The 13,222-nt window shown below is 44.3% G+C and overlaps 3 protein-coding genes across 3 annotated transcripts in view; 2 read left to right on the forward strand and 1 right to left on the reverse strand.

Moving 5' to 3' along the window:
- Positions 1–5,310, forward strand: part of pgm5 (phosphoglucomutase 5) — a 28,239-nt gene extending 22,929 nt beyond the window's left edge. The window contains exons 10-11 of the mRNA XM_064296912.1: positions 460–597; positions 2,145–5,310. Coding sequence (XP_064152982.1) covers positions 460–597; positions 2,145–2,234 — 228 coding nt within the window. The 3' untranslated portion in view covers positions 2,235–5,310. The remainder of the gene's footprint in view (positions 1–459; positions 598–2,144) is intronic.
- The window catches only part of cbwd (COBW domain containing), a 244,096-nt gene that overhangs the window by 46,154 nt on the left and 184,720 nt on the right, over positions 1–13,222 (forward strand). The window lies entirely within an intron of this gene.
- LOC135233413 (transmembrane protein 252-like) lies at positions 7,028–9,615 on the reverse strand. The gene is made up of 2 exons (XM_064296926.1): positions 9,239–9,615; positions 7,028–8,362 (listed from the first exon to the last, which is right to left on the reverse strand). Exons 1-2 carry the CDS (start codon positions 9,514–9,516, stop codon positions 8,098–8,100), a joined length of 543 nt encoding a protein of 180 aa, XP_064152996.1. The 5' UTR covers positions 9,517–9,615; the 3' UTR covers positions 7,028–8,097.

The following is a 13,222-nucleotide window of genomic DNA, read 5'->3' on the forward strand; positions in this document are numbered from 1 at the left end:
AGTCAGATCAGTATTTTTTTGTTTGTTTTGTGACTCTGTGGGATTAATCTGTGCAGTGACTGCACTGTGGCTCAGTGCTATGACTGTGTAATGACTCTGTGCTGTGACAGTAGTGACTCTGTATCGTGACTTGACATTGACTCTGTAACTCTGTGCTTTGACTCTGTAGTGACCCTGTGCTGTGACTCTGTGCTGTGACTCAGTCTGTAGTGACTCTGTGACTCTGTGACTCTGTGACTCTGTGACTCTGTGACTCTGTGACTCTGTGCTGTGACTCAGTCTGTAGTGACTCTGTGACTCTGTGACTCTGTGACTCTGTGACTCTGTGCTGTGACTCTGTAGTGACCCTGTGCTGTGACCCTGTGCTGTGACTCAGTCTGTAGTGACTCTGTGACTCTGTGACTCTGTGACTCTGTGCTGTGACTCAGTCTGTAGTGACTCTGTGACTCTGTGCTGTAGGGTCTGAGGATCATTTTCACGGACGCCTCGCGGCTCATCTTCAGACTGAGCGGGACCAGTGGGGGGGCGGGGGCCACCATCCGAATCTACGCAGAGAGCTACGAGAGAGACCCTGAGAGACAGAACCGGGAGACACAGGTGTGTGTGTGTGTGTGTGTGTGCGTGTGTGTGTGTGTGTGTGTGTGTGTGTGCGGTGTGCAGTATGTTGTGTGTGTGGTGTGTGTGGTGTGTGTGTGTGGTTACTTATGGATTGCACTGTATGTGTGTGTATAGCTGCACGTTTGCATTTGTGTGTGTGATTCCGTTTCTGTATGTCAGGTCGACATTTCTATCGAGTCGTTTGGTTAAACCTTATTGCTTCATCAGATGAAATCGCGTTGGCATGCTATGAAGCTGTAATCAGTGCGTTGACAGACTTTGGAAAGAGCTGTGTGCTATTTGGCAGGTTTCAGGTGTTAAAGAATTGCAGACCTGATATGATAGCTGATTTACACAAGTTCCAGCTCCTGGCACGGGCTGGTGCTGTTTTGAAGCGTATTACCTGTTTGGCAGCCTGCGAGGGACCTTAACCTGGCAGGCTTATCGGCTGATATGGGGTTTATTAGCTCTTTATTTCCAGCTCCTCCCTTTTGTTATATTAATATTATATATATTATATTATATCAATGGCTGGCATTCGTCTTGTAATGAAGCAGCAATCTGTTTCAGCTGTTGCACAGCAGTGTTGGTGCTTCTTAAGAAACTTTCTTCTTCTTCTTCTTCTTCTTCTTCTTCTTCTTCTTCTTCTTCTTCTTCTTCTTCTTCTTCTTCTTCTTCTTCTTCTTCTTCTTCTTCTTCTTCTTCTTCTTCTTCTTCTTCTTCTTCTTTTTTTCTTCTTCTTCTTCTTCTTCTTCTTCTTCTTCTTCTTCTTCTTCAAAGTCTGGTGCGGTTTTTAAGTAGGTTAATGTATTTAGTCTGAAGGATTTCCTTTTGCACACGAGTGCAGGTGTGTGACGTTTGACCTGTTTGCACTCGTGTTCATGGCACAGCTGTGCTCAGGTAAGGCATCACAGGACAGGTGTGCTCAGGCATAGTATCACAGTGCCGGTGTGCTCAGGTATAGTGTCACAGTGCAGGTGTGCTCAGGTATAGTGTCACAGTGCAGGTGTGCTCAGTTATAGTATCACAGTGCAGGTGTGCTCAGGTATAGTGTCACAGTGCAGGTGTGCTCAGGTATAGTGTCACAGTGCATGTGTGCTCAGGTATAGTATCACAGTGCAGATATAGTGTCAGAGTGCAGGTGTGCGGAGGTGTAGTATCACAGTGCAGGTGTGCGGAGGTGTAGTATGACAGCGCAGGTATAGTGTCACAGTGCAGGTGTGCGGAGGTGTAGTATGACAGCGCAGGTATAGTGTCACAGTGCAGGTGTGCGGAGGTGTAGTATGACAGCGCAGGTACAGTGTCACAGTGCAGGTGTGCGGAGGTGTAGTATGACAGCGCAGGTATAGTGTCACAGTGCAGGTGTGCTCAGATATAGTATCACAGTGCAGGTGTGCTGAGGTGTAGTATGACAGCGCAGGTACAGTGTCACAGTGCAGGTGTGCGGAGGTGTAGTATGACAGCGCAGGTATAGTGTCACAGTGCAGGTGTGCTCAGGTACAGTATCACAGTGCAGGTATGCTCAGGTGCATCTCTGCTCCCCACAGGTGGTCCTGGGCCCCCTCATCGCCATCGCGCTGAAGATCTCCGATATCCACGAGCGGACAGGCCGCCGCGGCCCCAACATCATCACCTGAGCTGGGCCAGTACCTCACACCCGGGGCCAAATAACAGACATTTCCCTCAAGAACCCAGTCTAAACGTGCACCTGCACCTGTCTGTCCACCTGCACCTGCACCTGTCTGTCCACCTTCACCTGCACCTGTCTCTCCACCTGCATCTACACCAGTCTCTCCACCTACATCTGCACCTGTCTCTACACCTGCATCTACACCAGTCTCTACACCTGTATCTGCAGCAGTCTCTCCACCTGCATCTACACCAGTCTCTACACCTATATCTACACCAGTCTCTCCACCTGCATCTACACCAGTCTCTACACCTATATCTGCACCTGTCTCTCCACCTGCATCTACACCAGTCTCTCCACCTACATCTGCACCAGTCTCTACACCTGCATCTACACCAGTCTCTCCACCTGCACCTACACCAGTCTCTCCACCTACACCTAGACCAGCCTCTCTACCTGCATCTACACCAGTCTGTCCTCCTGCATCTACACCAGCCTCTCCACCTGCACCTACGCCAGTCTCTCTATCTGCACCTACGCCAGTCTCTCTATCTGCACCTACGCCAGTCTCTCTATCTGCATCTACACCAGTCACTACTCTTGCCTTCTCTGTCTTCATCTGTACTGTTCTCCACCTGTGTCTACGCCTGGCCCTATACTGGCATTGTCCATAAACCCCTCCTCTCATATTTACACCTGCCTATACACCTGTATTCTCCACCTTTCTCCCCGTCAGTCCACACACCTCTGCGCCTGCTCCTCTGCACCACATTAAACCACTGGTGGCTGACATTTTGTGATGCTCCCATGACACCATCGCAACTTTACTTCCTCACTTGTCACCGCGTTATGCATTAGGTCTTCCTCTGTGCTGTTTCACTCTGTGACCAGCAGGGGGTGACAGAGTGTCACAGAGTGAAATATTCATAAATATTATCCAACATGTTGGCAAGGCATTAAGCAATATTTTTGGAAACATGTTTGCGTGCGTGTAATGAAGAGTATAAAACTGTTGCTATGCGTGACAGCAAAGCTGTGGCCAGATGACGTGCTTTATTGATGTATTTCCCCCTTGTGCTGACTTTAACCTGGTTTATCACAGTAAAGTCAGGGTGAAAAGGGAGTTTTTACAGTCGACTGCGTCATAGGCCAGAGCGTTCACTCAGCACTGTAAAAATAACCGAAAAGCGTTAGGAAGAGGCCTTGTTAAAAATGTTCTATAATGTTAAAAACAAATGTACAAAATTAAGCACGTAAACTCATAGCACTCTGTTAGGGTATAATGTTTATAAAATATACTTCTTGTGTGTGTGTGTGCGTGTGCGTGTGTGTGTGCATGTGCGTGTGTGTATGTGTGTGTGCGCGTGCGTGTGCATGTGTATTTGTGTGAGTGCATGTGTGTGAATGTGAGTGAGACAGAGAGAGAGACAGAGAGAGAGTGAAAAAGGGATGTTTAGCTATAAACAACGTTTCAGCACTTCCTGTTGTGCTCTTATCAGTAGCGTGTGCTGTTGAGAGAGCGTAGACACCGTTTATGATCACATAAAAAGCATGCTTATGCACTGAGATTTGTTTATAGCCACAAAAATATTACAGTCCTATGCAGTCCTTTAAGAGAGTATGACCTGCACTTATAGTAGTCCACACTGATAAGAAATTCTCACGTTACCTGTGATTTCCATATATGAACATATACTGACTTCTTGTGTAAGACCCTGTCCCCTGACACTGTTGAAACATAGTCATTGGCTGTCATAAAACACCGTGCTGTCCTTTCCTACTTGTTTCAATGAGTCCGTTCTTCTGTGACCTGGGATTGAATTAAGATTCATGTCAGAGTATTCCTGGGAATAATTGGACAAGAATTGAACTTTTTCTGCAAACACACACACACACAAACACTCACACACAGACACAAACACACATACACACACACACACGCACACGCACTCACGCACAGACACAAACACACACACACACACACACACACACACACACACGCACTCACGCACAGACACACACACACACACACACACACACAGATACTTTTCAATATTCACCTTGCAGTTTGAGACGGTCGTACTGAGGGGAGCTCTCTTGGGGACGATGTCCCTTTCTTTGCCTCTCACTGGCGCCTCCCCCTGGTCGGTCAGGGTGCCTGCAGTTCGCCATCACCTGATCAGACAGAAACACAGCCCCTCGGGTGGGAGTGTCTGTGCACTGCGGAACGACAAAGAAACAGAGGGTGACTGCGCATGTTTCCCGGGTAACCACCCTCCTGAAGTAACTGCAGTGATCAGGTGACTGCCAATGGCAAGACGAGGGAAGAAAAATTGGGAATAAAAGTTGCTTAATTAAGTGAAGTCCTGAGTGATTACACTTTTGGACACCTGACACGCCAGCATATTCACGCCAGTTCCAAAACTCACAATCAGCCCTGGGTCATAAAATTATTTTGAATACTTCCAACTCCCCTTGGGCACCAGATTCAAAAGAGGACATTGCTTTAACCAACATGCAGAACAGAATGTTCTTCTTTCTCATAATACATTTGTTCTGGTGAGCGAGACACGTCTCCTTGGAAATTCTCAGAGATCTGTAGGAAGTGCCTTCAAATGTTATCATCGTCTAAAGAGCTGAAGCGTTTAAATATGTACCTTGTTTGATCGTGCAGTTTTGCAGTACATTGCTTGTGCGTGTGTACAATCACAGACTACTTGTCTAAAAGAGCACTTGACTGAAAAACACCACTCACGTTGATTCTTCTCTCTGACTTGCCATTGGATAACGAAACTTGGTGGCAGATGTTTTTTTTTTTCATTGAGGAGGAACGCTTTTCCAGAAAAGATTTGAATCAATGCTGCAATGTTATGAATGTAGTCAGAACCTACATAGATGGAAATATGGAGTTTTGTTTTCTAAAGTGAGGATTGAAAGGAAGGCATTTTCAGTGCACAGATAAAATTTACAGATTTCTATTTTTTCCTCCTGAGCGATTTGGAAGAAACCTTTCTTTCGCTGTATTTAATTTTTTTTTTTTTTAATCCAAAGATCAACTTAAATAAACTATGTTTTGAGTGAAATTCTTTGCTAATGTCTGCTGTTTTAATTCATGAGTGAATTCTGGTTGAATGAATTCTGTAAGCCTAATTTATAATGTAATAAGCTCTAAGGTATTCTTCATAAATTCTTCATAAAGGAAATCAATAGCTGGTTAAATATCAGTTTCAGTGATTATTTTAAAACATTATGCCTCAGGATTTTGCTTTCTTCATTTTAAATATAAGAATAAGTGCTGAGCATTTGCCTATTTGGTTTATTTATTGATTTTAAATTAAGGGAGAAGATCAGTCCAATGCATAAATATGAATTAATACATAATCAAATATATAATAATTAATAACTGGTAATATTTTATTTTGTCTGCATTTCAATGCTTTGGCATCTTGTCCTTTTACCTGGTAAATAATATTGTGGCAGCAAAATATTTATGATAAACGTGTAGTTATTTTTAAACTTTTCCAAATGAAGCATCCGCACCTCAGTGATGTGTTTCCTTGCCCTTATTCAACCTTAAATGAAAACGTACCCTAATCCTGCTCAGCTGGTGTGCATTACTGGAGGGAGCTGGGAGAGGCTTTGGCTACATTTGCAATAGCACCCTCTAGTAACACACACCTCAGTGATTTTTTATTTTCTTGCCAGCTTTAGCCTGAAGGTAAAAATTTAACCAAAGCCTACTCAGTAGGTGTGCATTGCTAGAGATACTTATTCAAGCTGCGAATGCAAAAATATATTTTCGAAGCTCAGGGTGAAATGTGCTTCGTCACTCATAGTAAACTGAATAGCGCTCGCCGGGTATGGGCTTATGATCAGAAGCGCTGATAGGGATTGGTAGGAGAGGTCGTGAATGCTGATTACAGTCATAACAAGATGACTGTGCATTCCTGCTTGTTTTCTTATGAGTGGACATGGATTCAGGCTGGCGTACTGTAAATGGTCATCAAATCGTCATAAATTTTTATTTGTATAGCGTATTTTACAGCGGTTGTCACAATACGCTTTACAGACAACCCTGGCCTGAACCCCCCACGGGAGCAAGCCTAACGCAACAGTGGCAAGGAAAAAAAACTCCCTGTGGCAGATGGGAAGATGGGAAACGCACTGCTGCTATATTACGCAATTGTATGCGTCCAATGCTGTAAACCTTCACGCCCCACCAGTTCCTGTTCTCATTCCCGTTTACAGGTAGTATGTTTTTGTCGTTTTACGAGTTTTCGTGAAGTGAAATGTCCTTGCAATATCCATGACGCACGTAGTCCTTAAACCAGACTGTTTTGGTGTAACGTGACCCTTGATAAAGTTCAAATGCCAAGGATGAATATTCTCTCTGACATCCCCTGACATGATCTGTTCTTGCTGTCATGTTCTGCGCAGGGTAAAAATACTTTTAAATAATGCGTTGAATTTTAAATTGCAAGCAAGTATTTTAAGGCATCGCCAGTTCACAAGCAGTTAATTTATTGTTAATTTATTATTTATTTCTTAGTTTAGTCTGTAATGAATAATTAAAGTAAAATTACATTTTTGCTGATGTGTGTGTTTATGTATATGTGTATGTGGTCCTCATTTTCAAAATAGTTCAGCAGACGTTCTTCAAGTTTTATTGAAGTTTGAAATTATTTTAGTTGTGCATCTGGCAAAAAAGAAACCACACCGCTCATTTTGTTTATCATTCTTTTATTTAAAAAAAAAGAAGAAAAAAACTGGACACAATCATTTTCCAGAATGAATCCGGTGTGAGATACTGTAAACAGTGCAGTAACTTGGGCGGTATGCGTGTGTGTATGTGTGTGTGTGTGTATGAAAATGTGCCATCTTAACTGCAGCGTAGAAATAATCAATCAAGACATTATCAGGGAACGGGACAGGTTAATGAACACCTGTGTCCTTGATATTTAGAGTTAATAAACTCACTTAGGAAAGGGTCCAGTAAATGAGGCAATGAGTCTTATCGGCAAACTACAAACAGTGCTTTATATATTTACCCTTCCACGTGCAAATCCAGTTCACTCTGTATCCTTCCCATTCAGTGCATGCCCCTTCCTGTAATTTTTTATGGTTTCCTTTCAATCAGTTGCCAATTTAGGCCTCGTGAACAAGATGTGTGTGTACGCTTTAACGCAGTCCGTTGCGCAAATGAATTAGCAAATCGCTGGAACACACCGGAAACCTGTAGAGACCACAGTCTAATGCCCTGTTGAAACACCCTTCCCGCACTGCTTATGTGTTTCCTGTTCCTGGTGTCCTCTTCTCCTGGCTACTTCCTGCCTGGCTGCTGTGCACCCTCTCGCTCTGCGTGTGTCTTTTCCTGCTCTTCCCTGTCCCATTCCCGCCCAGTGTAATTTTCTCTCTTTTGGAAGATTCTTCCTCTAGCCGTTCCTCCGGTCGCAGAGGGCGTGTCTCCGTCACCGTTTCTTCGTCCAATCGGCAGAGGCGGATCCTGCTGATGGACAGCTGCCATTTTGAGTCCTGCTTTGCTACGGTTTTCTTCAACGGTCACAGCTGCACTCCATCTTCAGTGGATTCTCTGCTTTCCCAGAAACTGGCCATCGGCAATCTCGCTGTCCTCTCTGTCTCTTCAGCCCGCTCACAGAACTGGTCACCCAAATCTCTCTCCACTCTCAGCCTTTTTTGATATCCTCCCCAGAGCTGTTCACATGCTAATCACACCAGAACTGAACGGGAGGTGGAGAAGAACACACAAACCCGCTCTGCATGTCCTCTCCCGGCCACCGTAGCGCGCATTCGCGGCTCTCGGCTGAACTCACACCTCCACAGGACCGTCCTGCCTCCTCATATCGATGCGTCTAATGCCTGTCGACAGGGGCGCCCGGCAGCGTCGCCCCAGGGGTGGGGCTTGCAGGGGGGGTGTCCGGGTGGCTCCGCCCCTGGAGGACGGCCTCCCTGTAAGATGGCGGCTCCTCCAAGCTGTAGTCCTCACTGGGTATCTCGGTGAGGCTCGCTGTGTAAAGGGGCGGGGCTATGGCGCGGCGGGGTTCGACAGGGTTGGGGGTGACAGCGTTGGTGTCTCTGTCCAAGGATTCCTCGTAGGATGGTGGGTAAAAATCAGGCCTGTGGGGGAAAAAAAAGTTAGCATATTTATTAACATTGTCTCTCTTTTTAAAAAATGAACAGGGTTGTGGGTTCGATTCCCAGGCGATGCACTACGACTGTACTCCTTACTGACTATTTGGGTTGCATCCATAAAATATTTAACTTTAGAAATGGATATTATGTAAAATGCAGGATTATGACAAGTCCTTCTGCAAATGAGCATATGCCAATGAAATATCACAGGGGTGTAGTTAGTCTGCACTTTCTTAGTCACTAGATAGAATGATGCCATACTGGGCTATTATCTAATGAGTGCAAGTTATTCTTCTCCAACAAAGTGACACAAACAGTATAGATTTCTTTTCACCACCTACTTAAATGAGTTTATGTGTGAAACGGCAAATTAAGAGCCTGCAGCACGGATCATGGCTTCAATTCCCGAGTCTCTGCCACCTCTGTAATGTTCTTCAGATCAAAAAAAAACTTTTACTGCACCTGTAGGCTGCTGCTGAAGCTATTTGCTTCAGTTAGAGTGCAGCTGTACAAGTCAAACACTTTAAGGTGTACGATCACAAATACGTGATTTCAGAACGTTCTTAACCGAACGTTCTAGTGATGCTGTAACAATCAAATGGAGTTCTAGAACGCTGACTTAAAATTTTGAGAAAACATTCCAGAAAGCCACTCTTTGAGGAGTTAATAACATGTAAGCTGGCAGCAGTGTCGCTAAAATGTATTAATATTTATTAAGTGTATGTAACCCAACAATGGGGTGCGTGCAGCATGCACACGTTTGTGTGCCTAGAATATGTCAAGCAATAGAAGTCAAGCACGTTTATTTAAGCAGGTCTGAGTGCTGAGTGAGATTGGCGGGTGTGCGCGGGTGTGCCGTACCTGTCCACGGTGCAGATGCGGCCGGTCCCCCGCCGTTGCCGTCTTCGCTGGCGTTGCCGGAGCACCCTGCTCCTCACGCTCACGCAGATGGTCCAGACGACGCCCGCTGTCAGCAGGACGAACCCCAGGACGATGCAGATGTAAGGGGCGCAGCTGTTCCCGGCCCCCCTCGTGGACAGCAGGAACGCCCCCAGGCAGGTGAAGCCGAAGCCGAGGGTGGGGAGGGCGGCCCGTGCCAGCGTCAGGAGGGTCTTCCTGACCGATTTCCTCAGGTCCATCGCCCCCGTCGAGAGGCGAGAGGCTGTGGGGGTGGGTCTGTGGGTGGGGCTGCAGGTGAGGGTTGCAGGTGGAGGCTGCAGGTGAGGGCTGCAGGTGGAGGCTGCAGGTGAGGGTTGCAGGTGGAGGTTGCAGGTGGGGGCTGCAGGTAACCAGTGCTGCTCCGGCAGGTGTGCACCTAACCGCAGGCTGGTCTTGCAGGTGAGAGATCGGTGGTGCCAGGTACCGATCGTGTTATTGACAGCTTTTGGAATTGCAGGTGAAGGTCCGGTGATGACAGGCACAGATCTTACAGGTGAGAGACAGGTTTTGGCAGAAGTGGATCTTGCAGGTAAGAGATTGATGTCGGCAGGTGTGGATCTTGCCGGTGAGAGACCTGTTTTGACAGAAGTGGATCCTGCAGGTGAGAGATTGATGTCGGCAGGTGCAGATCCTGCAGGTGAGAGATCAGCGTTTCCGGGTGACGGCCTCGCGGGTGACAGACGGATCCTGGGAGGCGCGGAGTCACAGGTGAGCGGGTCCTCCTCACCCGTGGCCCTCTTTATGCCTTCGACAGGAGGGGCGTGTCCCAGGTGCGTCTGAAAGGTCCGATCCTCATAAAGCAATCTGCAATTCCTCGCCCATCGTAAAGGGGGCAATGACAGTTTAAGGTGATAAGGCACGCTCGTCCGTCACCTCCCCTCCCGGGATAATGTGTAACCTGATACCTTGGGTCAAACCCAGGGTCCAGCATCTGGGACGGCTCTCTGGGAGTTAATTGCAGGTGAGTGCTTTGGCTTTTGCTCGCTGCAGATCCTACACGGCAGCAAATGTCTAAAAAAAGTTTTTTTATTTGTTTTTTTTTTTTGCAAAAAAGAGTTTGCTGAATTAAACAAAATTAAGTCATCAAGCTGTGGTTGTGAAGAAAAGCAAGCAATGCTTAATTTGTAAATATCAGTTGATGTTGATTGAGTCTTGAAGAATGAAGAGCAGAAACATTTAATAATTTCCAGATCATGTTGTTTGGATAGATGCTCTGTTGATGTCTGCAAAATTGCAAACCTCAGATCTGTTGTTAAAGGAAAATAACACGTGCATGAATTAGTAGTTCAAAGTGATGTACAAAGAATGCCGGAATCCAGTTTGAGAATGGATTATTTTGGGGATTAGATGGTAATGCGCAGTCAACGCGCTTAAAGCCTTAACGTTTTCTCTCCTGAAATTGCTGAGGCATTATCAGAAACCTTATCGAAGCTTATCAAAACTTTACTTACTGTTTGTTTACTTACCCTCGTTATAGAAGCCAAGATGTTGTGAAATAGTCTTTATAGGCGTCATCAGCCTATCACTATGCTAGCGCAAATTACGTATTTATATGCATAAACTCTCATAGTGATGAATGCACACTTTCGCCCTTTGGTTAAAGGGATTGTGTGTTTTATTCTTGTGAATTTTTTAATTTTTAATTTTATTTTGTCGTCCATTGCAGCCCCACCTAGCTCTTGTATAAAATCAGTATTTGATGTTTATTACATATTTTAAACGGTCGACTTCGATACTAATACAGGAAAACAATTCACGTTTAAAGAAAAAGAAGATGGGCGAAACGATCTTTTATGTGCACAGTTACGATGGTCCATATAAAGACTGGCGTTATTCCAGTCTGAGGACGGCTTGTGGTCACGTATTCCACCCGACAGTGTCCTTGGTTTGTCTAGACACGATGAGATAAGACACTATATGGTGGTGCCTGCGGTGAATATTATTCTGGTATGGACTAATATTCCATATATGCTTTTTTTTTTTTAGATAGCACGCTGATTTCCCGTTTTATTCAATTTAATTTATTTTGCATGACCGTTATAGCAATTTTCAAAACTCTTTAAAAAGTAATTGCTGTCTGTTGTATTATTATAATTGAAATGTCTCTTTTTAATGTCAAAAATCTGTCGACATTAAAAATGTAGACCCCTTTGCACATCACACCTTTCTGTCAAAGTCATAGTTTGGGTAGATATAATAATCTGGTTATCTTCACTTCAGTGTAAGTGAGGTCTGTAAAGGCTGCCGATAACTGGTCTTATCAGTGTTTGCATGGATTTATGTGTGATTACTGATATTAATGGGTTTATCGTGCTTTGAGACAATTTGTTTATTTATTGAATTTACTGCGGTAAGTGCACGTGGGCACGCAGATGCACACACACGCCTAGTATCCCAATATTGGTAAGTCCATGTTGTTATGTTTCTTATAGTATTTCTAGTTTTACACATGATCTGTCTACTCTCATTTGTCATACTCACTTTTGCTCATTTTGAAGAGCCTCGTAATTAATACACAAGAGAAAACAAATTATCATCAAATCTCTTCGGATATGTACATTGGACAGAGTAATTAAAATTACCGTTAGAGGTCGCCCTCTAGAGGCAAACGCCGTGTACTGGAATCCCACACCAAGCAAAAACCTGACTATATTTGAGAGATATAAAACACAATAACATGTTAACATGCTATTAAGCTGTATTCTTCTGAAGATATTACATCTGTTTTCCCTACTACCTTCAAATGCACGGGATAAGCCGATTTCTCCTGACGTATTCAGTTTCGGTGCAAGGAAACCCAGTTTAAGTCAAATAAAATAAAGTAACCACACGGTGGCGCCAAATCTTATAAAATTACATTATCGCCCTGTCCTCACTCGCCATTATAATAGTATTTGAAGTTGACGTTCCTTGAAAGAAATCAGTTGAATGAAGCAATGTGCAAATTGTGGATACAGGTCTACACAATTAGGTCTACTCCAGCTATATGTGCAAAAATGCACAAATATTATTGTCATGTCATATACATTATATATATGTATTTTATAACATTTTATACAAGTGTTGTTATAAATATGTACTCCTTTTTAAAACATATTAGATATTGGAGAAGAAAATAATAGTTTTCTTTCTTTCTTTCTTATAAAATTAAAGAAATATACTAACTTGAACCCTATTTGACCAGGATACTACAAATTTGTCCAAAATATTCCGTGCCAACGCCATATTGGACAGTGTCATTCAAAGGATAACATCACAGAAGAGGGTACTGCGTGTTCCTCTCACTGTTTGTTTAGTTCTGTTTTACTTTTTCTTCTCTTGGTTGCCTGATGGGGACCAATTCAGCCATAACAGTAAAAGAGAATCTTTTTTAAAATTTATTTTGGGATTTGCGGGAAGCTGCTGGAGGGGGAAATCCAGAGGACAGGCTGTTATTTGGATGTTCCTCGAAAAACAAGAGCTGAGGAATTTATTTGAGAGTCCACTTGTGTGTGTCTCTGTGTGTGTGTGTGTGTGTGTCTGTGTCTGTGTGTGTGTGTGTGTGTGTGTGTGTGAGAGAGAGAGAGAGAGAGAGCGAGCATTTCTTTTTACCACTTTTTAATCACCACCACTGCTAATGAGTAAACACACCTCCAATGGCGGCAGCCATGCACTTCATTATACGCTTTTTTTTCATCATGTCAGTGAATACAGGTATTTGAGGAGGGAGAGAGACAGAGAGAAAGAGACAGAGAGAGGGAGAGAGTGAGAGAGAGATAGAGAGTGAAGCCACAAAGCAGGATGTGAATAGTCCTGGCCGCGGTACGTGAGGGGAAATTTAAGCGCGCGTAATCCTAGAATATGAAAGTTTGGCTGCTGTATGTTCACCACAAACGAATATATACGTGTCTGATGAGCAGATGAAGT

Source organism: Anguilla rostrata, chromosome 10 (genome assembly GCF_018555375.3).
Source record: "Anguilla rostrata isolate EN2019 chromosome 10, ASM1855537v3, whole genome shotgun sequence".
Lineage (NCBI taxonomy): Eukaryota > Metazoa > Chordata > Actinopteri > Anguilliformes > Anguillidae > Anguilla > Anguilla rostrata.

Bases quoted from the DNA above. Each gene is read 5' to 3' on its own strand.
- LOC135233413 (XM_064296926.1), bottom strand. From the start codon at position 9,516: ATGGACCTGAGGAAATCGGTCAGGAAGACCCTCCTGACGCTGGCACGG. The intron at 8,363-9,238 runs GTACGGCACACC...TTTCCCCCACAG, and splicing joins CGCATCTGCACCGTGGACAG to GCCTGATTTTTACCCACCAT.